The 26,017-nt window shown below is 43.5% G+C and overlaps 1 protein-coding gene across 2 annotated transcripts in view; it reads right to left on the bottom strand.

Annotated features, from left to right (window-relative positions):
- Positions 1-26,017, bottom strand: part of Cep85 (centrosomal protein 85) — a 41,270-nt gene that overhangs the window by 4,676 nt on the left and 10,577 nt on the right. For both annotated transcript variants that reach the window (XM_042688513.1, XM_042688514.1), the window contains 8 exons: positions 20,459-21,150; positions 19,656-19,789; positions 18,241-18,358; positions 16,686-16,871; positions 7,805-7,957; positions 7,342-7,496; positions 5,991-6,084; positions 4,820-4,870 (listed from right to left, as the gene is read on the bottom strand). In XM_042688513.1, coding sequence (XP_042544447.1) covers positions 4,820-4,870; positions 5,991-6,084; positions 7,342-7,496; positions 7,805-7,957; positions 16,686-16,871; positions 18,241-18,358; positions 19,656-19,789; positions 20,459-21,150 — 1,583 coding nt within the window. The remainder of the gene's footprint in view (positions 1-4,819; positions 4,871-5,990; positions 6,085-7,341; positions 7,497-7,804; positions 7,958-16,685; positions 16,872-18,240; positions 18,359-19,655; positions 19,790-20,458; positions 21,151-26,017) is intronic.

The raw sequence follows: 26,017 nt of genomic DNA, 5'->3' as shown, positions 1-26,017 counted from the left end.
TTGCTTACTAGTCTGTAGGCTACACACACAAATCTTCCATTTGAACATAACCTTTTAAATAGACAAAATGTTGAGTTCAATGTTTATTTAGCGCTTAGCATGACAGGTACTAATAATGAATACACCAAACAAACAGTCCCCAATTCTGAAGAGCTAACAGTCAAATGTCTATCAATTCTGTATATAGAATGTTTCTTTTGGCAGAAATGGAAGGAGGAAAGCACCCTCACAGGCACCAAATCTGGAAAGTATGTGCATAGTGGAGAGAGACAGATACCTATATATGTGTATGTGTGTGTGTGTGTGTGTGTGTGTGTGTGTGTGTGTGTGTGCGCGCGCACGCACACGCAGGTATTGGGGCTTACACTCAGGGCCTGGGTGCTGTCCCTGAGCTTTTCTGCTCAAGGATAGTGTTCTGCCACTTGAGCCACACCTCTGTTTTTGGCTTTTTGCTGTTTAACTGGAGATAAGCATCTCATGAACAGTCCTTCCTGAGTTGGCTTTGAACTGCAATCCTCAGATCTCAGCCTCCTAACTAGCTAGAATTACAGGCAAGCACATCCAGTGCCCAGCCCACTAATTTTTAAAAATTATTATTTTTGCAATATTAGAGTTTGAACTCAGGGCTCTACACTTGCTAGGCAGGTGATCACTAGCAGGTACTCTACTATTTAAGCAGCATCTTTGGCCTGATACTTAAAGAGATTTTATTGGGCTAATTCTATTTATACCAGCATCTTCAAATTTATGTATGCATGTATGTCGGTTGTGGGACTTGAACTCTGGGCCTGGGCCTTGGCCAGGTGCTGTCCCTCAGCTCTTCAGCACAAGGCCCGTGCTCCACCACTTGAGTCACAGCGCCACTTCTGGCTTTCTGGTGGTTAAGTGGAAATAATAAGTCTCATGGCCTTTCCTGCCCAGGCTGGCATTGAGTCACGATCCTCAGATCTCAGACTCCTGTGTAGCTAGGATTACAGGCGTGAGCCACTGTCGCCAGACTAATAACCCTCTTTAATTTTTAAGCTGACTTTAACAAATAAAACACAGTTAAAATACTAGCCGGGTGCAGTTGGCTCATGCCTGTAATCCTAGCTACACAGGAGTCTGAGATCTGAGGATCATGGTTCAACGCCAGCCTGGGCAGGAAAGGCCATGAGACTCTTATCTTCAATAAACCACTCAGAAAACTGAAAGTGGCACTGTGGCTCAAAGTAGTAGAGTGCTCGCCTTGAGCTGAAGAGCTGAAGGACAGTGCCCAGGCCCAGAGTTCAAGACCCACAACCAACTTCCTATTCTCTATGTTTTTAAATATATAAAAGCAAATATAACTATGTATGTATATAATAGATATATAGCTCAGTTGTAGAAATGTCTGATGCCTAACATGTAGAGATCTTGGGTTTGCTACACAGCAATACAGACTGAAAAATTGTCAAAGCCATGGAAAATCCAAGGTAACCATAATGAATCTACCTTATTCTATAAAATTGACCTGATATTTTAATTTACTTGAATAGGCTCATCATAGTTTTGTGTGTGTGTGTGCATGCATGTTTTGTTTTGTTGGTTATGGGGCTTGAACTCAGGGTCTGGCGCTGTCCCTGAGCTTCTTTTGCTCAAGGCTAGCATTCTACCCCTTAAGCCATAGCACCACTTCCAGCCTTTTCTGCTTATGTGGTACTGAGGAATCGAACCTAGGGTTTCATGTATGTTAGGCAAGAATTCTACCACTAAGCCACATTCCTAGCCCTAATTTTAAATGTTTGGCTTAGGGCTGCAGGTTTAGGTCAGTGGTAGAGCATGTACTTTATGCATGAAGTCCTGAGCTCAATTCTGAGCATACATTTTACAAATTAATAAAACAAAATGTTAGGTCTTTTCTGCTTTTGTGGAACTTAAAGGCTCTAGGACATCTACTTTTTTTTTTTGGGGGGGGGGTCCGGTCCTGGGGCCTGAACTCTGGGCCTGGGTGCTGTCCCTCAGCTCTTCAGCTCAAGGCTAGCGGTCTACCACTTGAGGCACAGCGCCACTTCTGGCTTTTTTCTTTTTGCTTATGTGGTGCTGAGGAATCGAACCCAGGGCCACATTCATGCAAGGCAAGTGCTCTACCACTGAGCCACCTTCCCAGCCCTACTACTTTCCCAGCCCAGACATCTACTTTGAGATTTATTAAAAACTCTTAGCCTGCCAGGGGCTGGTGGCTCATACCTGTAATCCTAGCTACTCAGGAGGCTGAGATCTGAGGATCACAGTTCAAAGCCAGCCCAGGCAGGAAAGTCCATAAGACTCTTCCTTCCAAGTAACCACCAGAAAACCGGAAGTGGGCACTTTGGCTCAAATGGTAGTGTTCTCCTTGAGCTGAAGAGCTGTCAAGGACAGCACCCAGGCCCAGAGTTTAAACCCCACAACTGACAAACAAACAAATAAACAAAAAAACCCTCTTAGACTGAGCTAGGCACCAGTAGCTCAAACCTGTAATCCTACTTAGGAGGCTGAGATCTGAGGATCAAATTTCCAAGCCAGCCCAGGCAGAACAGTTCCCATGAGACTCTTATCTCTGGGCTAGGAATGTGGCTTAGTGATAGAGTGCTTGCCTAACATGCATGAAGCCCTGGGTTCAATACCTCACTACCACATAAACAGGAAAAGCTGAAAGTGATGCTGTGGCTCAAGGGGTAGAGTGCTAGTGTTGGGCAAAAGAAGTTCAGGGACAGTGCCTCGGCCCTGAATTCAAGCCCCATGACCAATAAAACAAGTAGTTAGTCTTCATCCCCAAAACAAAATAAAAACAGAAGAGCTGGGAATATGTCTCAAGTAGTAGAGTACTTGCCAAGCATGTATCAGCCAAGTTCAATTTCTAGCACTGCAAATAGATGAATATAGAGATAGGAAGGGAAACTACTAAAAATTGGGCACTTTTTAATGAGCTCATCAAGTGTGACTACCCATATAGACCAACTTACACCATGGACAAAGGCAGAACTGTAGCCTTTAGCTATTCCTCAGAATGCATTTCATGGGTTTGGTGTGAAAATCGTTTTGAGTCCAAAGAGAACCTAAGCAAACTTGCTCACTCATGATTTCCTGAGTAAGAACACTCCCACTCTGGCCCAAAATAGAAACCAGGAGTCTCCTTTAGTTCTTCCCCAGTCTTTGGCACCCTATATCCCATCAATCACTGATTCCTCTTAAAAGACACACCAATCTGTCCTCTCACATCCCTTCCTTGCTTACAACACTCCTCATCACCTCATGAGAATCTCCCCGACAATCCCCTGGTTCTGCCCCTTTCCAGGCTGCCACTTTCACAATTAAACCTGAGTTGCAAACCTGACCACATCATACTTTAAACTGAATGTTCTATCTAATAGGTTTCCATCACATTGTAAAGAGTAGAAGCTATCATAGTTGGATAGACAAGATTCTCACTCACTGCCTTAAAATGAATTTAGCAAGTAAGGACATTTTGATCAATAAAGGACTGTATAACTACCTATATGGTTGGTAGTGGTCCCATAAGATATAGTTTAGTAGCCAGGTGCTGCTAGCTCATACCTGTAGTCCTAGCTACTCAGGAGGCTAAGATCTGAGGATCATGGCTCACAGCCAGCTGGGGTAGGAAAGTCCATGAGACTCTTATCTCTAATTAACCATGAGAAAATGAAGTGTTACTATGACTCAAAGTGGTAGAGCACTAGCTTTGAGCAAAAGTACATGGCCCAGGCCCTGAGTTCAGGCCTCATGGCCAACCAAAGTGGTAGAGCACTAGCTTTGAGCAAAAGTACATGGCCCAGGCCCTGAGTTCAGGCCTCATGGCCAACCAAAACAAAAACAAAACCCATAGGTAAAGTCTAGAGACAGAGTATTTTAGAGTTTGTGTAAGTATACTCTATAATGTTTGCACATAGATGAAATTGCCTTAATACATTTCTCAAAATACCCCCATTGTTTAGTGGTATAAGACTGTACTTCAATAATATAAAACTATTTAAAGGCCCATGTTTAAACTATGCTGTTTCATGTATCTATATCCCTCCTATCAGAATCTAGTACTAACCTCCTCCTAGGTTTTTGTTTTTTGTTTTTGTCCTGGTACTGAGCCTTAAACTCAGGGCCTTGTGCTCTTAGATTTTTCACTGAAGGCTCATGATCTGCCAATTGAGCCATATCTCCACTTCAGGTTTTTTGCTGGCTAATTAGAGATAAGAATCTCACATGGGGGCTGGGAAGGTGGCTCACTGGTAGAGTGCTTGCCTTGCATGCATGAGTCCCTGGGTTCAATTCCTCAGCACTACATAAACAGAAAAAGCCAGATGTGGCGCTGTGGCTCAAGTGGTAGAGTGCTAGCCTTGAGCTGAAGAGCTGAGGGACAGCATCCAAGCCCAGAGTTCAGGCCCCACAACAACAACAACAACAACAAAATCTCACATGGGCTTTTCTGCTCAGATTCTTTGAACTGCAATCTCAGATCTCAGCCTTCTGAGTAGCTAGGATTATAGGAATCAATCACTGGGTCTGAGCTCCTAGCTACCTTTTTGCCTATTAATTCTAATTTTAAGGCTCAGGAATTCCAGAACCTTGTCCTTACTCTTCTGTGCTCAATCACCCAGGGTGAGGTATGACTCTTACAGCACTGTGCTGAACTCCTATTGTATATGTTCTGCCACAAAAAATGGTAGGTTCAGAGGCAGTGACTAGGCTTTTCTTCTGTGTTCCTAACTCCAAGATCACATGGCAGAGAAAAGAACAAAAGTTTAGCTGAATTCTGTGAGTTTCTATCATTAAGTTCAACCACTATGTCCCAAGTACTCCTGCTTACCTGTACTTGTAAGTGCAACTGATCCATCTTTTGCTGTTGCTTCTCCACAATCTGAAAGGCAAAGTTATTAAGGAAGGCTGACAGTGAGGTCAGAGGACAAGGGGCTGCATCAGGAGCTGTGATCTAGTGATCAGTCCCACTAGCTACAGACCCTTAATTATGAGACCAAGACAAAGACCAGTTAGCTCTACCTACAGAAATCTAACCCAGACTCCTGATGCTAGCTACATAGTTTCACATTTTTGTGACTCCTATGTTCCAATCACACACAGAGGTTTACATAAGAATGTAGTATAGCTGGGCACTGGTGGCTCACGCCTGTAATCCTAGCTACTCAGGAGGCTGAGATCTGAGGATCGCGGTTCAAAGCCAGCCCGGGCAGAAGAGACCATGAGACTCCTATCTCCAATAAACCACCAGAAAACCGGAAGTGGCGCTGTAGCTCGAGTGGTAGAGCGCTCGCCTTGAGCTGAAGAGCTGAGGGACAGCGCCCAGGCCCAGAGTTCAAGCCCCACGGCCGACCAAAAAAAAAAAAAAGAATGTAGTATAAATGCATGACCAGAGGAATGGGGACCCTCACCCTAATGACCACAGGACAGTGGAACCAACTTTAGACATAGCCATTACATGTTGTGGTCCTGGGTCTTGAACTCAAGAGCCTGAGCATTGTCCCTGTGCTTTGTGCCCCAGGTTAGCACTTTACCACTTGAGCCATAGCTCCATTTCTGGCTTTTCTTGGTGGTTAACTGGAGATAAAAGTCTTAAAAACTTGGTTGGCTTCAAATCGCAATCCTTAAATCTGAATAGTTAGGATTACAGGCATGAGCCACTGACACCTGGCCACATTATGGTTCTTGGAAAAGGACACAGCTAAAAGTTTAGCAAAAAAGTTTATCATATCCAGGGCTCTAACTGTTTGTTGGTTAGAGTTCTGGTCTCATGGACTATCCAAAGAGAAACACTGAACAGTCTCAGCTTTTGTTTTTCAGGATCTCAAGTACTCTCTGAATCACTTGTGGTTCTTTTAGTTTTGGTAGTACTGGGGTTTGCACTTTACTGCTAAGCCATACCTCCATCCATTTCTGCAGGTACTGAGGCTTGAATTCAGGGCCTTCTGTTTTCTTCTTCCTCCCAGCCTACCCCTCCCTATAACTTGGACACCCTCAGTCACCTTTTGGAGAGAATCACATTCCTTCTGCCAAGATTCCAATTCCACTCGTGAATCTTCTCCTTTGCATTCCTCCACAAACTGCTTATCTTGCAGGCTGAAAGACAGTTATCTTCTCCTAGAACTCTGAAGTCAGAAATGATTGGTTTTGACTCCTGGTTCAGCCATTTTTTTTCTATTTTTGAAGAAAGACACCTATTTAGCCATAGATGAGGATGATGTCTTGTCTATTATAATATAGAAGTCCCACACAGAAGATGCTCAATATATGTCACTTTTCTTCCCTAGGAGGCAGAATCTATGCTGTGTGCCATCATTTCTCTACTTGCCAAAGGTCCTTGTCTTTTGCTGTAGAATTTGAAAAACTAACTTTTATCATATGTATTTATGCTATAAATGTGATATATGTAATACTATTGAAAAATATGGCCGGGCACCGGTGGCTGCCTATAATCCTAGCTCCTCAGAAGGCTGAGATCAGAGGATAGAGGTTCAAAGCCAGCCCTGGCAGGAAAGTCTTAAATCCAATTAATCACCAGAAAACCAGAAGTGGCACTGTGGCTCAAGTGGTAGAGTGCTGGTCTTGAGCTGAAGAGTTCAGGGACAGCATCCAGGCCCAGAGTTCAAGCCCCATGACTGACAAAAAAAAAAAAAAAAGAAAAAGAAAAAAAGAAAAGAAAAAGAAAAAGAAATTTTGGAAAATATAACAACTCCTTTTTCCTTGGTCTGGAGACTAGGGCACAACCAACTTTGTCCCCTAACTCTAGTTCTGACTCCAATCAATGGCCTCCTCAAATGGGGCCCTCACAATCATTTCCAGCATGACCCATCTGCAGGGTTGCTGTGATTGAATACAGGAGAGATCCAATCAACCCATGAGAAACTGGATTTATTCCCAAGAGGCTGCTGAAACAGCCACCAATTTTAGAAACTGCTATTAAGGTGGAGGAGCTCCCAAGTCACCTTGAGAATATATTATTATGATACCTTGTTTTGTTCTTAGATCCCGTTCTGGCAATACAGAGCAACTCCTAGGCTTGAGGAGAAAACATATGCTCCTGGCAGCCTTTTGCTTACAAGGTTAAAAATGCAGGCTACTGGCACCAGGATCCACTTGAAAATAAACAAATACCTCATTTCCTAGTTTATAGTATTTTCATTATTCAGTTAGTTCCAGACCCAGTCTTAGAAAAAAAAAAATACAATAAGCATACACCCTATCCCCTCCACCCCCTCATCATATGAAGTGAAGGGGGCTGCATATTCACCCAAGGTTACACAGGTAAGCAAGGGAGGTAGGCAGTACCAAAATCCATCTCTCTCCTCTGTTCCTCAGTCTCACAGGAGTATTTACCTATGTCTAGTAGAAGAATGTGCTGCTTCCCTCTGCCTCAGGTTTTCCAGCTGAACCTCCTTCTCTCGACAGTTTCCCTGGGTCTCCTTCAGTAAACTTTCTAGCTCAATCACTCTCTCTTGCAGCTCTGTGTTCTTCAACTCAGCATCCTTAAGCTGTAAGACAGGATCCCATGCTTAGGTCAGTAAGTCAAGGAATACTGAATGGACACCTGAGAAAATCTTCAGTCTTGGGATAGAGGTATGGCTTAGGATAGAGGGCTTGACTAACAAGGGCCCTGAATTCAACACTGATACTGTCCCCACATGAGAAGAAAAAATTTGCAATCCAGTTGTAAGTTTGCCAAATATAAATCCAGACATTAATTCCTTTAGGGTTTTTTTTTTCCCAGGAAGCCTTAGGAAGTTTCCCCTGCCTGTTCACTCCCTGACTGTTCCAGATATGACCAAAAGATTGCTTCTACCTGCTGGCTCTGCTTCTGATGGTCTTCCAGCGTAGGCAAGTCAGCCAGGTAGCGTTCCAAGGTCTCAATACGCTGCTGTTTCTCACGGTTCTGCTCCGATTCCTTCTGACACTTTTTTTTCAAATTATTGATATGTTTGTCACGACCTTTGACCTATGAACAGAAATATCAAGAGTCTATCTCTAGGGCTGGGATGTAGTTCAGTGGCAAGGCACTTACATAGCAAGTGCAATGTCCTGGGTTCGATCGCCAGTTCCAAAAAAGAAAAAAAAAAAGAATCTGTCATTATTCACACTTTTTTCTTTCTTTCTTTCTTTTTTTGTTTATCCTGGGGCTTGAACTCTGGGCCTGCACGCTGAACCTCAGCTCTTCAGCTCAAGACAAATGCTATACCACTTGAGCCACAGAGCTACTTCCAGTTTTCTAGTGGTTTATTGGAGATAAGAGTCTCATGTAGCCGGCGCTGGTGGCTCACGCCTGTAATCCTAGCTACTCAGGAGGCTGAGATCTGAGGATTGCGGTTCAAAGCCAGCCTGGGCAGGAGAGACCGCGAGACTCCTATCTCCAATAAAACCACCAGAAAACTGGAAGTGGCGCTGTAGCTCAAGTGGTAGAGCGCTCGCCTTGAGCTGAAGAGCTGAGGGACAGCGCCCAGGCCCAGAGTTCAAGCCCCACGACCGACCAAAAAAAAAAAAAAGTCTCATGTACTTTCCTGCCTGGGCTGGCTTTGAACTGCGATCCTCAGATCTCAGCCTCCTGAGTAGCAAGGATTACAGGCGTGAGCCAACGGTGCCTGGCTAAATTTTTTTCAAACTGAACTTTTTTTCAAACTTTCTCCCCCTCAGGACTATGTATACTATTCTGCAAATAAAAATAGGAAACTAATCAAATTTTGTCTTTTGAAAGGTGGTAACTGGTGGCTTATGCCTATAATCCTAGCTACTTAGGAGGCTGATTTCTGAGGATTGCAGTTCAAAGCCAGCCCGGGCAGGAAATCCACAAGACTCTTATCTCTAATTAACCACCAAAAAACTGGAAGTGGAACTGTGGCTCAAGTGATAGAGTGCTAGCTTTGAGCAATAAAGCTCAGGGACAGTGCCCAAGCCCTGAGTTCAAGCCTCAATATTAGAACAAAATTTTTTTTTGCTGTATGGGACTGGGATATAAATTGTAGTCTGAACTTTCTAAAGGGTAAAGATGAAGAGCTCCTGAGGCCTTGACTTTTTTTTTTTTTTTTTTGGGTCCAGTCATGGGGCCTGAACTCTGGGCCTGGGCGCTGTCCCTCAGCTCTTCAGCCCAAGGCTAGCACTCTACCACTTGAGGCACAGCGCCACTTCCGGCTTTTTTCTTTTTGCTTATGTGGTGCTGAGGAATTGAATCCAGGGCCTCAGGCATGCAAGGCAAGAGCTCTACCACTGAGCCACCTTCCCAGCCCCAAGGCCTTGACATTTGAAGGTAGGCACTCTACTACTTGACTCACATCCTCAGCCCTGAGGCAGTTTTTATAAACTTATAGCACTTCTGTACTATAATTAAGAATTTACACTATAAATAAAGAATTTCTATAATAAAACTTTTTCTTAGTATAGGACTGTCTGTTATACAGAGGGTAAAGAGTCCACCAAGAATGAATTTATGCTAACTAATAGATGACTCAGAAATAGATCTAACTTTCTATAAGAAGTAGAGACTGAGGGCTGGGAAGATATAGTGCTTTCTAGACACCTGGGAGTCATTCTAGAGATTGAAACTGAAGTAATCACTGGAACCTATGGATTTGTGGCCAGTTGAATGGGTGGCCTGGGAATGAAGAGAGAGGAAAGGGATGAAAAGGAAAAAAAGGAAAGAAAAATATCCTACAGTTGTTTTCTGGACTTTTGGGAGTCATTCTAGAGAGTTACTGAACTTGAGGAAGTCATCAGCCAGTTGGATGGAAGTATGGGTGGTCTGGGTACCCTAGAACTTGAAGCAGGCATCTAAAGCAAGTATATTTTGTTGGGGACACCAGCTTTAAACCTGTGGAGACTGATGTTAATTCCAGGTGGTATGCCTCAGAACTGAATTGCAGTAGTATTCATAACTTCCCTGCAGACACAATCATTAAGTCTGGGCTGGTAAGAAAGGTAATTCCCTCCTTCCCCAAACACCACCCACAATACATTCATGTGCAATCATCTGAAAGGGCTAATGAGACTATAAATTCTTTGAGAAAAGACTATGTCCATTTTGCTACATATCATTTCACTAAAGTCCAACACAGTGCTTGGCACAGAGCAGGCAATCAACATAATAAAAATACTGGAGACTTCTTCTTTGGCTTATGGATAAGGAAGCTGAGAGAACAAGAGAAAACAAAAAAATATAAGGCAGATAACTGATATCACAGATGAGACATAGGCCACTTATAGTACTAAAACCATCTCTGAAAATCAGCCAGCAGCTTTACCATCTCAGATCTAATCTATAACCACCAAACTTTAAATCTGTAATTCTTACATTTCACTTTGCATCAGAATTCCCTGGAAGATTACTGAAAATGCTGATAGATTAATTTTAGATTAAAAAACAAAAAAATAAACTGACCACAGATGTTTAATTCCCTTCTGAAACATCTAAAAAAATGATGAAAGGAATTAACTATCATCCTAAAGAACAGTAAGAGCCAGTGCTGGTGGCTCACATCTATAATCCTAGCTACTCAGGAGGATGAGATTTGAGGATCATAGTTCAAAGCCCCAGCAGGAAAATCTGTGAGACTCTTACCTTCATTAATCATTACAAAACCAGAAGTGGCTGTGGCTCAAAGTGGTAGAGAGCTAGCCTTGAGCCAAAGAGCTCAGGGACAGTGCCTAGGACTGGAGTTCAAGCCCCAGGACCAACAAACAAACAAACAAAAATAACAGGATGATAAATGTGGAATTTTAACCTATTTACAAAAGATGAAAGTTGACAGAGAGGCATAAATAATTGGAGGAGACATAGTTGGCATTGGGGAGTTACAAACAACAATGGGGAACAACAGGCCCCTCACAACTCCTACAACCTCTGTACTTTGAGTTCCAGGTACCTCTGGAGGTAGGTCTCAAGTATTCCTCTAAAAAAACTGGAATTCAAGCTGGGCGCTGGTGGCTCACGCCTGTGAGACTCTTATCTCCAATAAACCACTAGAAAACTGGAAGTGGTGCTGTGGCTCAAGTGGTAGAGCGCTCCTTGAGCTGAAGAGAGCCAGGACAGCGCCCAAAGCCCAGAGTTCAAGCCCCACGACCGACAAAACAAAAACAAAAACAAAAACTGGAATTCATTGGAAATTTACATGTTAACTGACTAGCACCTTTACCCTGGACTAGCCTAACAGGGGTATTGATTATATAAACTGAGAAATCAACTGAGATTCCAGACTCAGGGATATGAGTCACAGCAGAGAAAGATGGTAAAAGTATTGAGCAGAAAACAAGTAAAGGTCCATGTATAGCCAGGCAAAGTGCCTATTAGAGCACTTGGGAATTGCTGAGAAAGGGGATCATGAGCTGGAAGCCAGCCTTGACTATACCAAAATACCCTAGCTCAAAAAAAAAAATACAATCTATGCTTAGAATTCTGGATGGGAGAGCTGGAAATGTGGCTTAGTAGTAGAGTGCTTACCTAGCATGCATGAAGTCCTGGGTTCGATTCCTCAGTACCACATACACAGAAATAGCTGGAAATGGTGCTATGGCTCAAGTGGTAGAGAGCTAGCCTTAAGCAAAAGAAGCTCAGAGACAGTGCCCAGGCCCTGAGTTCAAGCCCCAGGATGGGACAAAAAAAAAAATTCTGGGTGGGATTCCCTAAACCCAATCTCCTCTCAGTACTAAGGATCCAAAGGATAAAAACTTCTTGTCTAAGCCGAGTGCTGGTGACTCACACCTGTAATCCTAGCTACTCAGGAAGCTGAGATCTGAGGATCACAGTTCAAAGGCAGTCCAGGCAGGAAAGTCCGTGAGACTCTTATCTCCAATTAACCACCAGAAAACCGAAAGTGGTGTTGTGGCTCAAGTGGTAGAGGACTCACCTTGAGCTAAAGAGCAGAGGGACAGTGTCCAGGCCCAAAGTTCAAGCCCCATGACTACCACCACCACCACCAACAACAAAACTTCCTGTCTGGCTGGGAATGTGGCTTAGTGGTTGAGTGCTTGCCTAGTATGCATGAAGCAGTGGGTTCCATTCCTCAGAACCACATAAATAGAAAAAGCCAGAAGTGGTGCAGAAGTGGTATTGTGGCTCAAGTGGTAGAGTGCTAGACTTGAGTAAAAAACAAATAAAGAATAAATCAACAGGGACTGGGAAGTTGGCTCAGTGGTAGAGTGCTTGCCTCACATGCATAAGGCCCTGGGTTCGATTCCTCAGCACCACATAAGCAGAAAAAACCGGAAGTGGAACTGTGGCTCAAGTGGTAGAGCGCTAGCCTTGAGCTGAAGAGCTGAGGGACAGTACCCAGGCCCAGAGTTCAGACCCTACGACCCGACCCTCCCCCCCCAAAAAATAATAAATCAACAACAACAACAAAATACAAAGCTCAGAAAGGTGTGGGAATGTGGTTTAGTGGTAAAATACATGCCTAGCATGCGTGAAGCCGGTTCAATTCCTTAGTACCCCCAGAAGTGGCGCTGTGGCTCAAATGATAAGAGTGCTAGCCTTGAGCAAAAGAAGCTCAGGGGTAGTGCCCAGGCCCTGAGTTCAAGCCCTGGGACAGGCCCAAAAAAAAAAAAAAAAAAGGAAATAAAAAAAAGAAAAGAAAGGGGCTGGGAAGGTGGCTCAGTGGTAGAGCGCTTGCCTTGCATGCCTGAGGCCTTGGGTTCGATTCCCAGCACCACATAAGCAAAAAGAAAAAAGCCAGAAGTGGCGCTGCGGCTCAAGTGGTAGAGCGCTAGCCTGGAGCTGAAGAGCTGAGGGACAGCTCCCAGGCCCAGAGTTCAGGTCCCACGACTGGACCCCCCCCCCCAAAAAAAAAAAAGAAGAAAAGAAAAGAAAAAAGAAGCTCAGGGACAGTTCCCTGGCTTTGAGTTCAAGCCCCGGGACTGGTTAAAAAAAAAAATAGCTTTCTGTTTGCAGCCTCCTCACTAGGCAGGAAGATGCACTCTCTTCTAGAGAGACTGAAATAAGATATCCAGAAACTGACAATTGAGTTCCCACATGAAAAGAACAGTCTATGTCTAATGATCTTGTAGTAAAGTCCACCAGGCGAGTCCCAGTGAACCTAGAGCTTTCATCCAGTTGTTTCTTTTGTTGTTTTTTGTTTTCTTTTTTGTAGTTCTGGGCTTTTAACTTAGGGTTCTGCATATTCTGAGTAGGTAAGCACTCTTACTACTTGAGCTATACTCCCACCCTGTAAAGCTTTTAAGCATTTTTTTTTTAGATAGTCTTAACACATTTTGCCTGGGGCTGGCTTCAGACCACAATTCCCCTGGTCTCTGACTTCTAAATAGCTAGACTAACAGATGCTGGCAGATGTAACTTTTCTCTCAGAATGGCTTTGATTGCACCACCTCCCGAGTAGTTTGGATTACAGGTATGAGCCACCATGCCTGGCTCATCCAGCTTTACTTTTTTTCTTTTGTCTGTCGTGGGGCTTGAACTCTAGAATTGGGCACTGTCCCTCAGCAATTCAACTCAAGGCTAGCACTCTACCTTTTGAGGCACAGTGCCACTTCCAGCCTTTTCTGCTTATGTGGTACTGAGGAATCAAACCCAGGGCCTTATGCATACAAGACAAGCACTTTACCACTGAGCCACCTTCCCAGCCTTTCATCCAGCTTTTCAATGCTTCATCCTTAAAATATAAGTGCCATTCATTCAAGGTTTGCCAAGCCTAAAAATGAAGGACACCAAAACAAGAATAAATGTATATATGTATAAGCAAATACAGACATCACAAAGAACACCTATGAAACCAAAGGATGTCTATAATTTATTAAGTATAAGAAAACCAGGCTAGGAATGTGGCCTAGTGGTAGACTGCTTGCCTAGCATGCATGAAGCCCTGGGTTCGATTCCTCAGTACCAAATAAACAGAAAAAGCAGGAAGTGGTGCTGTGGCTGAAGTGGTCGAATGCTAGCCTTGAGCAAAAAGAAACTCAGGGACAGTGCCAAGCCCTAAGTTCGAGCCCTAGCACTGCGGGGGGAAGGGGGGGAGGGGAGGGGGGAGGAAGGAAGCCAGGTACCCAAGGCTCACACTTTATAATCCCATCTACTCAGGAGGCTGAAATATGAGTGTCTCAGTTTGAACCTAGTATGGGCAGAAAAGTCTGAGATTCTTATCTCTAAGTAACTATACAAAAGCCAGATGTGGGACTGTGGCTTGAGTATAGTAGAGTGCTAGCTTTGAGTACAAAAGCTCAGGGACAGTGCCTAGGCTCTAAGTTCAAGCCCCAGGACCAACAGACAGACATGGACAGAGACATATAGACACACAGACACACGCATAAGAATGCAAAAAGTCAGGCGACCAGTATCCAATGCCTGTAATCCTAGCTATTTAGGAAGCTGAGATTTGGAGAGTTAAGGTTCAAAAACCAGCCTGAGTAGAAGACTATGAGACTCCATTTACAACTACCCAGCAAAAAGCCAGACTAGTGCTGTGGTTCAAGTGGGAGAGCACCAGCCATGAGCAAGAAAGCTAAACAATAGAGTTCAAACCCTGGTACCAACATGCACATATCAAAAAAAAAGTATAAGGAGACACATCATTAAAAAATACAGAGGTGCCAGGTACTGGTGGCTTACGCTTACAACCCTAGCTACTCAGGAGACTAAGATCTGAGGATCCAGGTTCAAAGCCAGCCTGGGCAGGAAAGTCCATAAGACTCTTATCTCCAATTAACCACCCGGAAACCAGAAGTGGTACTGTGGCTCAAGTGCTAGAGCTGCTAGCCTTGAGCTGAAAAGCTCAGAGATAGCACCCAGGCCAAGAGTTTGAGCCCCATGACTGACAAAGACAAAACAAAACAAAACAAAAAACAGAAAAAAGTTAAAGAAGGATACCTATGTGGAATGAGATGGGGCACAGAATTATAGTTTTATTATAAATAAGTTGGTAGTTAATTACAATGCTTTTTTCCCCCCTTGGTGCTGGTTCTAGCGCTTGAACTCAGGGCCTTGGCACTGTCCTGAGTTTTTGTGCTCAAGGCTAGTGATCCACCACTTCAGCCCTACTTCCAGGTTTTTAGTAGTTAATTGGAGGTTAAGAGTCTTACAGACTTTTATGCCCAGACTAGCTTCAAATCATAATCCTCAGATCTCAGCCTTCTAAGTATCTAGGATTTCAGGCATGAGCCATGGGTACCTGGCCTTAATTTCCTTTTAAAGGATATTAACTCCTTGCTATGCCAATGATACCAGTAACACCTGGGACATTGTTAGGAATTCAATCTTTCAGGTGCTTGCCTTCTCCTAGAACTATTAAAGCTTGATCTAAATTCTTAAAAGTAATTGATTAGCCGGCGCCAGTGGCTAACGCCTGTAATTCTAGTAACTCAGGAGACTGAGATCTGAGGGTTGTAGTTTGAAGCCAGCCTGGGTAGGAAAGTCTCCATGAAACTTGTATCTCCAATAAACTACTTAGAAAAAGCTAGAAGTGGCATTGTGGCTCAAGTGGTAGAGTGCTAGCCTTGAGTACAAAGACGCTCAAGCACATAGCCTAGGCCCTGGTTTAAGCCCCAGTACCAGCAAAAAAAAAAAAGTAATTAAGTGTAGTCATGCACACTGGTACTTATCAGCTTCACAAGTGGCTGAGGCAGGAAAACCACTAAATCCAATAATTTGAAGCCAATCTGGGTAATATAGCAAGACCCTGTCTTAAAAAAAAAAGTTCTAGCAAGGCACCAGTGACTCACGCCTGTAGTCCTAGCTACTACTTAGAAGTCTGAGATCTGAGGCTCAAGGTTCAAAGCCAGACTAGACAGGAGAGCGTATGAGACTCTTATCTCCAACTCACCATCAAAAAGCCAGAAGTAGAGCTGTGTCTCAAGTGGTAGAATGCTAGTCTTGAGTAAAAAAAGCTCAGGAACAATACTCAAGCCCTGAGCTCAAGACCCATGTGCGCGCGCGCACACACGCCCGCACGCGCACAATAGAAGCTTTAGTTGATTTGGATGTAAGGAATAAACATTACTAAACTAGTTCTTTAAGAAGATGTGTTCTAATGCCAGGTGCTGGTGGCCCATGCCTGTATTCCTAGCTACTCAGGAGGCTAAGATCTGAGGACCTCGGTTCAAAGCCAGCCCTGGCATTTAAGTCCATGAGACTCTTGTCTCCAATTAGCCACCAAAAAAACCAGAAGTGGCACTGTGGCTCAATGTGGTAGAGCACTAACCTGAGCTGAAGAGATCAGGGATAGTGCCCAGGCCCAGAGTTCAAGACCCATGACCAGGGGAGGGGGGGAGGACAACGATAACACGTTTTTAGAGATAACTGTAACTTGGAGGAATAGAACCAAAAGATTTTCACTAGCTTTTCCAGTAATACCAATCTTGCCCTAAGACAATTCTAACTAGTTGTATGCATAGAATCTCTTACTTTTCAGGTAGAATGAGAAGAAAACAGATTGAATGGAATAAATTCATAAACATCTTACAACACTGCCATCTGATATGACTGTCCAAGCTGGTTTACCACCTGTCAGCTGGGAAATTGAGGGCTTATACAACTTTTCTGACTGGTAGCTGTGTGGAGATAAAGCAATTCTCATTCTAGTAGATAGATCCTGAGTGAGAAGTCAATGAAGGGTCTCACCGAACTGGCTTCTCCTGGTTCCAGACACAGGGCCAGAAAGAGTCTAGGTTGTTGGCAGAGAGGGCTGACTGCCAACTCCTTTGTGGTTTAGAGAGCCATCAGCTCCACAGCTCACCCTTTCTTCCTGTTTCTTCCCCTCCTCTGAATGCTTCTGCAGTGTCACTTTAAGAGACTCCCTGATGAGCTGTATTTCAACTTCTGAAGAAGACAGTTTCTTTTCAAGCTCCATCTTTTCTTTGTTCAAGGCTTCTGTCTTCTGTGCAAATTGTGCACGTAAGAAAGTGTTCTCTCGCTGCAATTCCTGCCAAAAAGATACTTAATAAATAAAATTGTTCCCTACTCATATGGTCCTATTCATTTTATATATTTCCCAGAATGCTTCATAATCAAGTAAAATCTTTCTCTAGTAATATCCTCAAGCAGTACTTCTCAAGACGGGTCCTAGGACAACTAGCATGAATATCACTCTTTGCTAGAATTTGAAAATGCCAATTTTGGGAGCTTAGTATAAGACTACTGAATCAGAAATTCCGGGGATGGAGCCAGCCTGGGCAGGAAAGTTTGTGAGACCCTTATCTTCTAGTAACCAACAGAAAGTTGGAAATGAAACTGTGGCTCAAATGGTAGAGCACCAGCCTTACTAGGACCTAAGTTCAAGCCCCAGTGCTGGTGTGTGCATGCACACACACACAAACCTAATACTAGGACCTTACTATCTACCTTTCTTTTAAAATATATCCTGACACTAAGGCATGTGGACTTTTGCCTGGTTCTTCCCTCAAGCCCCCTCACAAGGACACAGCAATGAGTTTTTTATAAAGAAGATATTTAGTTTTTGTTTTTGTTTTTTTGGAGGGGGCAGTTCTGGGGCTTGAATTCAGGGCCTGTTCACTGTACCTAAGACTTTTTGCTTAAGGCTAGCATTCTACCAGTTGAGCCACAGCTATACTTCTGACTTTTTGGTGATTAATTGGAGGCAAGAGTCTCATAGACCCTGCCTGGTTAGATTTGAGCTCTGATCTTCAGATCTCAGCCTCCTGAACATCTAGGATTACAGATATAAGCCACCTGTGTCTAGCAAGAATTTATTCTCAGGGAATCACTGGATTTTTTTTTTTTTTTTTGGGTGGGGGGTCGGTTAGGGGCTTGAACTCTAGGCCTGGACGCTCTCCCTCAACTCTTCAGCTCAAGGTTAGTGCTCTACCACTTGAGCCACAGCGCCACTTTCAGTTTTCTGGTGGTTTGTTGGAGATGAGTTTCACAGACGGGGGCTGGGAAGGTGGCTCAGTGGTAAAGCGCTTGCCTTGCATGCATGAGGCCCTGGGTTTAATTCTTCAGCACCACATAAGCAAAAAGAAAAAAAGCTGGAAGTGGCACTGTGGCTCAAGTGGTAGAGCACTAGCCTTGAGCTGAAGAGCTGAGGAACAGCGCCCAGGCCCAGAGTTCAGGCCCATAACTGGGCCAAAAAACAAAAAAAAGAGTTTCACAGAATTTCCTGCCTGGGCTGGCTTTGAATCGTGATCCTCAGATCTCAGCCTCCTGAGTAGCTAAGATTGCATGTGTGAGCCACTGGCACTTGAATTTCTTTTGTGTCGCTTGGATATTTAACAGTGGACAAGGAAACCCTGGGATTTGACAAGTAGGTTGCTGTCTTGGCTGCCAATGTTTACCTGTAGTCTCAGCAAACAGACATCTCCAAAGGGGGCAGGGCGGCCTAAAAGGGCACTGTGGACTTGAAGTTCACTCTCTCGTACTTTCTGTTCCAGCTGAGAGATATGTTTCCTCTGTCTGCAAAAGCCAGTGAGAATCAGAACTGAAGTCCCGACACTAACCCCTTCACAACATTAGCCCCTTTCCTTAGACAGATGGGTAACAATCCTGTCTATAAAAGAAAAAAAACTTAATTTTGAACTTCATGTATTGCTGGAGGAGGAAGAACAAATAAGAAAACTGAGGAAAAACCAGGAGCAAGCTGGGCACTGGTGGCTCATGCCTGTAATCCTAGCTACTCAGCAAGCTGAGATCCTAGTTCCAAGCTGAGATCCTAGTTCCAAGCCAGGGCAGGAAAGTCTATGAGACTCATCTCTAATTAGCCACCAAAAATCCAGATGTGGAGCTGTGGCTCAAGTGGTAAAATGCTAGCCTTGAGCAAAAAAGCTCAAGGACAGCATCCAGCCCCCGAGGTCAAACCCAAGGACTGGAGCAGCAACAAAAACAAAAGAAAGTGAGAAGCTGGAGCTGGGAATGTAGCTTAGTGGTAGAGTGTTTGCCTAGCATGCATGAAACCTGGAGTTTGATTCCTCAGTACCACAAAAATGGAAAAAGCTGTAAGTGGAACTGTGGCTCAAGTGGTAGAATACTAGCCCTGAGCAAAAGGGAGCCAGGCACCAGTGGCTCACGCCTGTAATCCTAGCTACTCAGGAGGCTGAGATCTGAGGATCGCAGTTTAAAGCCAGCCCAGGCAGGAAAATCCATGAGACTCTTTCCTCCAATAAACCACTAGAAAAACGGAAGTGGTGCTGTAGCTCAAGCGGTAGAGTACTCGCCTTGAGCTGCAGAGTGCAGGGACAGCACCCAAGCCCAGAGTTCAAGCCCCACGACCGACCAAAAAAAAACAACAACAAAAAAAAACTCAGGGACAGTGCCCAAGCCCTGAGTTCAAGCCCCAGGACTGGAAAAATAAATAAGTAAATAAAAAGGAAGAAAGTAAGTGAGAAGCAATACTTATCTTTATCAACACTTGTTCAGTGGGGAAGAGCATTTGCCTGCTGGCTCTATAAAAATCTTCAAATCACTTGATTCATGATGGGAAGACAAGCTTCTTGTTAGCTGCCCTCAACCCATTTTCCCATATTCAGAATGTATATAGCCCACAAATGATGTTATAAATATCCAAATGACTTTTGAGAGCAAAAAGGTTCCCCACCCTTGCAGAGAGTCAAAATCAACCTAACCCTACCACAAAGCAAGGCATGGGCCTAAATGACAGAGGGGAGCAAGGAGAGAGGTTATTAGACTGCCCTTTGGAAGATTCATTGAGTGCCCTTAGTGAAGTCTGGCCTTGCAGTCCCACTAGCCACCTTACTTGTCAATGAGGAGTTCCTTTTCCTTTAGAAGGTGCTCATTGCTATTCAAGATGCTAATCCATTGTGCTGGCTCCAAAGTGGGCAGTAAAGGAGCAAAAGCAGTAGGATGGTGGCAGATGGCTCCATTCTGAAGCTAGAAAACAAATAGGAAGGAGGGATTTGATCTTGACCCACAAGCACCTAAAAACACCTGAGCAATATACAGCTAGGTCTAGCGTCAAGGCTGACTTTGGTTCAGCCTGATAAAGCCAATGCTTATGAAGTAATTTTAGCTCTGATGCATGACTGGAAAGAACTTGGGCAGGGAGATTTCTGCCAACTAAACACTCTGCTCAGAAAGGCTCTAGTTTCTAAGGTCAGTTATCATTTATTATCTTGCAACAGGGGCAAATCAAGAGCTAAGATGTCCTTACCAATCAGTGAAGGAGAATGTGCCCTGCTCCCTTCCTTCCCAGTCTTTAGCAGCACAAGGACTTAAAGAAAACAAAAGTGGTGTAGTGAAAAGAAGTTGAAAGATGATTTTAAACCTTAGCCTTGCCAGCTTTGTGACTCCATAAATTTTAGTCTAAGAACTTGGTAAGTTACTCTATTAACCTTATCAGGTGCTAAGAATTAAATTCTGCATGTAACACTATCTAGTCTAGTGCCTGGATAATAGTGCAGGCAACCAGTGTTAAACTACCAGTAGATTCAATAGCCACAAGTACATAAATCTTCATTTCCTGTCTACAAATCTCTTCTTCACAAGTGTTTTCTTTATAAATTCCAACTTTTAAGACAAAGGCTATATGAGGGTCTCTACCTGCATTTGCTCCATCTGTAAACGTATCAATTCCAGCTGTTGTCGACAAGTACTGAGTTCACAAGATTGTTCTCGAGGATGCCAAGGATCAGGATTTGGTTGCCACACTGGAGAGGACAGAGGCTTGGAGAGCCCAGGAGCTGGCTGGATTCCCAAAGGGAGCATCCCACTGCTGCTAGACTGTGGTCCATGTCGATCAAATACTGCTCCGCTGCCTGGTGCCTTCTTGGCCTCAGGCAATACTTTGTATAATTCTTTGTTTGTGTCAGATCTTGAGTTGTGGAAGTGGACTCGATAGTGAGGATCTGAATAAAGTGATTCGACCACAGCTGACTGATTGAGGGTAGATTCCATGTTAGGAATATCAAACTTCCTCATCTCTTCCTCTCTTTCATGGCCAACTGCTGGAAACCAGGATTGTTCAATGCCATTTTCTCCAGTAGCACCACAGAGATACATGAGATCTCTTGATAGGCCTGGAGAATGTTTCACTGCACCAAAGTCTCCATTTCTTGTCATCCCCACACTTTCAGCCAACCCTGACAAAGGGAGTTTAGAAGACAGTGCAGCAGGTGTAGAATTGGGCTTCGCAGGAGAGGTTCCCAAAGTAGAAGGCATCACATGGGCTGTTGGGATGGTTATGTGGCTCTTGATAGGCTGGAAAGAAGTGCTGCCACTTGAACTGCAAAAATCTGTGGAGAGAATAGTTTCCATAAGTCAAAGTAGAACAGTATTGTTGTTGTGCCACACACTGTTCTCTGCCCAGTCTCAGACTGGGTAGAGAAGATGCTGACATTACAAGTATCAGGCAGGACATAGCAACCTGAAAGATGTGTCTTCCAAGATCTCAAATGTCACAAGTCACAACAACAAAAGGCAACAATGGCTTCACCTTTAATTTATACTATGTCCTGTGTATTTCAATTTGAAAAGAAACATCTTGCCAGTCAAGAAGCAAAGCTGAACTTTAGAAAAATCAAACAAACAATAACAACAACAAAAAATGGAACCTAAAAAACAAAAATCACTTACTTTAAGGGAAACAGACTAGGTCCTACTCTTCTGGAAGTTGGGCAAGTCTAAACTATAACATAATCTAATAAAAACATTCTTTCCAAGGGGTGCCAAATCCTGTGACTTCCAAAAGCTACCCAGTGAAAAGGAGCTAAGAATCTCACTCTCTGAAGAACAAGGAGAGCTAGTCAGTCCTGCTCAGTATCCAGGACAGGGAGCACAGCATCTGAGTCAGGATTGTTCTCTCCCACACCCTAGACCTGACTGCCTCGATATAGGAAGTTATTCTTAGTAACTCTCAAGTTTCACTCCAACACAGTGAGCAGGCTGACGTGGGTGCACACTAAAACTTCTATTCCATGTTTTCCCTTTCATTTCCCCCTTGCACAACTGTGATTTTAACTTTTCTTTCAGACTAGATTTATATTCCTTTGGCTCCTGTGTGGCCTTGGAAACAACTCTCTGATTAGCCTTGCTGCAAAGGTCCCTATCTTTATTTCCAATTTTCAAATACTACTAGGAGGAGGATTACAAGGTCACAGAACTAATATGACATTTAAGTGGACTACTAGCAAGCAAGATGGAAATGTCAGGTCACATACCTGGGTTTTAAATCTTTTTTAATTTTTTAATTTTTTTTTTGGTCTGGTTGTGGGGCCTGAACTGTTGGCCTGGGCTGTCCCTCAGCTCTTCAGCTCAAGGCCAGCGCTCTACCACTTGAGCCACAGTGCCACTTCTGTTTTTTTTTTTTTTTCTGCTTATGTGGTGCTGAGGAATCGAACCCAGGGCCTCATGCATGCAAGGCAAGCACTCTACCACTGAGCCAACTTCCCAGCCCCTTTTTTAATTTTTTGTGCCAGTCTTAGGGCTTAAATTCAGAGCCTGGGAATTGTCCCTTAGCTCTTTTGCTGAAGGCTAACACTCTACCACATAAGCTATGGCTTCACTTCTGGCTTTTTTGCTGGTTAACTGAAAAGTAAGAGTCTCAGGGACTTTCCTCAGATCTCAGCCTCCTGAGTAGCTAAGATTACAGGCATGAGCCACCAGTGCCTGGCTAGCTTTTTTTTTTTTTGTCCAGTTGTGGGCCTGAACTCTGGGCCTGGACGCTGTCCCTCAGCTCTTCAGCTCAAGGCTAGCGCTCTACCACTTGAGTCACAGCGCCACTTCTGGCTTTTTTCTTTTTGCTTATATGGTGCTGAGGAATCAAACCCAGGGCCTCATGCATGCAAGGCAAATGCTCTATCACTGAGCCACTTTCCCAACCCCTAATTTTTTATTTTTAGTTTTCTTATTGTTATTACAAAGGTAATATATACAAAGGGGTTACAGTTATATAAGTCAGGTATAGAGTACATTTTTGGACAATGTCACCCCTTCCCTGACTCCTATTTTTGGTTATTGTTGTTGGTTATAGGGCTTGAAATCAGGGCCTGGGCACTGTCACTGAGCCTCTTTGTGCTCAAGGCTAGTGCACTACCATCTGAGCCACAGCATCATTTCTGATTTTTAAGTGGTTAATTGAAGATAGAGTCTCACAGGGACTTTTCTGCCTGGGCTGTTTTCAAACCATGATCCTCAGGTTTCAGCCTCCTGAGTAGCTAGGATTATAGGCGTGAACCCCAGCACCTGGCCTACCTATTATTTTTAACAGGCAAAAAATAAAAAAAAAATAAAAAAAATAAAAAAGTATGCCTGGCACCTGTGGCTCATACCTGTAATCCTAGGCAACTCAGGAGACTGAGATCTCAGAATCATGGTTCAAAGCCAACCCAGGGAGGAAAGTCCAAGACCCTGATCTCCAATTAACCACCAGAAAACCAGAAGTGGCACTGTGGCTCTAAGTGGTAAAGTGCTAGCCTTGAGCAAAAGAGCTCAGGGACAGTACCTAGGCCCAGGTAGAAGCCCCATGATTGACCGCCCCCCCCCCCCCCAAAATGTCCTGAGTCCTTTCTTTTCAATTATGCCTAGCACTTTTCCAAATCAAGCACACTGACCATAGGAAGGGGTATTACAAATTTATCTTTTTTCTCCCTACCACCTCAGACAGAGCCCACTCAATGAAAACAGAAGCCTTTTCTGGAATTATATAAGTATAGAGTGTTTACCATCCTTTTACTAAGCAGCTACTTAAGAACACGGATAGCTGGGCATAGTAACTCAAGTCTGTAATTCTAACCACTCAAGATGCTGAGATCAGAAAGATCAAGGTTCAAGGCCAGCCTGGACAAAAGGTTTATGAGACTCTGATCTCAACTAATAAAAAGCAGAGTGTAATGGCATGCAGTTGTCATTCTAGTTATATTAGAAGTGTAAATAGCTATGTAGTATGTATCCTTTTATCTGGCTTTTTCTTTTTTACATAACACAATATTTTTAAGATTTTTTAAGATATTTTTAATTTTCATCCAATTGAAAGCATATTTTAATATCTGACTTATTTTACTGCCAAAGCATCAGTTGTAAACATTTAGATTGTTTCAACCTAAGGCTGCTATGAACATTCATGTACAATCATTTGTGTTGACGTTTTCTTTTCTTTTCTTTTTTCTTTCTCTCTCTCTTTTTTTTTCCTGGTCATGGAGCTTAAACTCTGGGCCTGGGCGCCCAGTGATGTTTATCCTTCTTTCGGAATATAATTATTGGTGGGGAAGAAGGGTGTGGAGATGGGAAGTAATAGTAAAGGGAAACAAAGGAGGAGGCAACAATGCTCGATAAGAAATGTACTCATTACCTTGCTCATGTAATTGTAACCCCTCTGTATGGTATTTTCACAATAAAAAAAATGTTAATGCAAAAAAAAAAAAAACCCATAAAATTATTAGCAGGGCACCAGTGGCTCACACCTATAATCCTAGCTACTCAGGAGACTGAGATCTGAGGACCATGGTTCAAAGCCAGCCTGAGCAGAAAAGTCCATGAGACTCTTATCTCCAATGACCCACCACAGAACCAGAAGTGGCACTACAGCTCAAGTGGTAGAGTGCAAGCCTTGAGCTGAAGAGCTCAGGGACAGCGCCCAGGCTCAGAGTTCAAGCCCCATAAAGTGGCAAAAAAAAAAAAGAGTATAATTATTGATTTACAAAGTATCTTCAATTTAACCTTTTTCAGGAACTGCCAAATTTTTCCAAAGTAACTACATTTTATATCCTATTAAAATATATATAAAGGTTCTAGTGTCTCTAAATTCTCACCAAGATTTTTTTTTGTCCACCATGAGGCCTGAACTCAGGGCTTGAACACTGTCCCTGAGATCTTCTGCTCACTGCTACTTTGTTTTCTGGTGGTTAATTGGAGATAAGAGTCTAATGGACTTTCCTGCATGGGGGGACAGTGGGGGGGGTGGGGGGGAGGTCGTGTGGGCCAGCGGCTTTGTACCAAGATCCTCAGATCTCAGCCACCTGTGTAACTAGGATTATAAGCGTGAGCCACCGGCTCCCAGCTATGAATTGTTATTTTTAATTACACTCATTCTAATTGCTATGGAGTATATGCTTTTAAATGACACCTGATAAAAGTGCCAAAGTGACTCGTTTTTGTGACTGTAACATGAAAATAATATTTCATGAAGTTAAGAGTGTTAATGATGTAACACAGAAAAACTTAACAAAGAACACAATAAGCAATAACTAATATAATCAGATCCACTGCTCTCTAAGTACAAAATATCCTGGTGAAGTATGACCTGACATTTAATACTTAAGTGTAAAAACAAGTAGAAGACCATGGTGCAAGTGGCTCACACGGGTAATCCTAGCTATTCAGGAGGTTGAGGTCTGAGAACTGCAATTCAAAACCTGGGCAAGAAAACCCATGAGACTCTTACCTCCAACGAATCATCAAGAAAAAAAGGAATGGAGCTGAGGCTCAAATGGTAGAGTGCTAGCTTTGAGCAAAAAAGCTCAGGGAGAGTTCAAGTCCCAGGACTGGCGAAAAAAAAAAAAGGAGCTGAAACCTCTGAAAGTTATCTTCCAAGAGGAAAGGGCTGGGAATGTGGTTTAGTCGTAGAGTGCTTGCCTAGCATGAAGCCCAAGGTTCAATTCCTCAGTACTATATACACAGACAAAGCCAGAAGTGGCACTGTGACTCAAGTGGTAGAGTGCTAGCCTTCAGCAAAAGAAGCTCACAGACAGAGCCTAGGCCCAGAGTTCAAGCCCCAGGACTGGCAAAAAAAAAAAGACTAAAACTGATATTGAACAGGCAGGATTAATTTGGTAGAAGGAAATACTTTAGGCCAAGCAGTCTATCAGAAAGCCACTACCTGACTTATGTAACTATAATCCCTCTATATCTCACCTTTACAATAAAAGAAAAGAAAGCTGGGGTCTGGGGGCTCACACTTGTAATCCTAGCTACTCAGGAGGCTGAGATCTGAGGATCACAGTTCAAAGCCAGCCCAGGCAGGGAAGTCCGTGAAACTCTTATCTCCAATAAACCACTGGAAGTGGAGCTGTGGCTCAAGCAGTAGAGTGCTCTCCTTGAACTGTAGAGTACAGGGAGAGCGCCCAAGCCCAGAGTTCAAGCCCCATAACCGACAAAAAAAAAAAA

This window comes from Dipodomys spectabilis, unplaced genomic scaffold (assembly GCF_019054845.1).
Source record: "Dipodomys spectabilis isolate Male_0828 unplaced genomic scaffold, ASM1905484v1 ptg000118l, whole genome shotgun sequence".
In the NCBI taxonomy this organism is placed as follows: domain Eukaryota; kingdom Metazoa; phylum Chordata; class Mammalia; order Rodentia; family Heteromyidae; genus Dipodomys; species Dipodomys spectabilis.
This window is presented reverse-complemented; position numbering and strand designations above follow the sequence as displayed.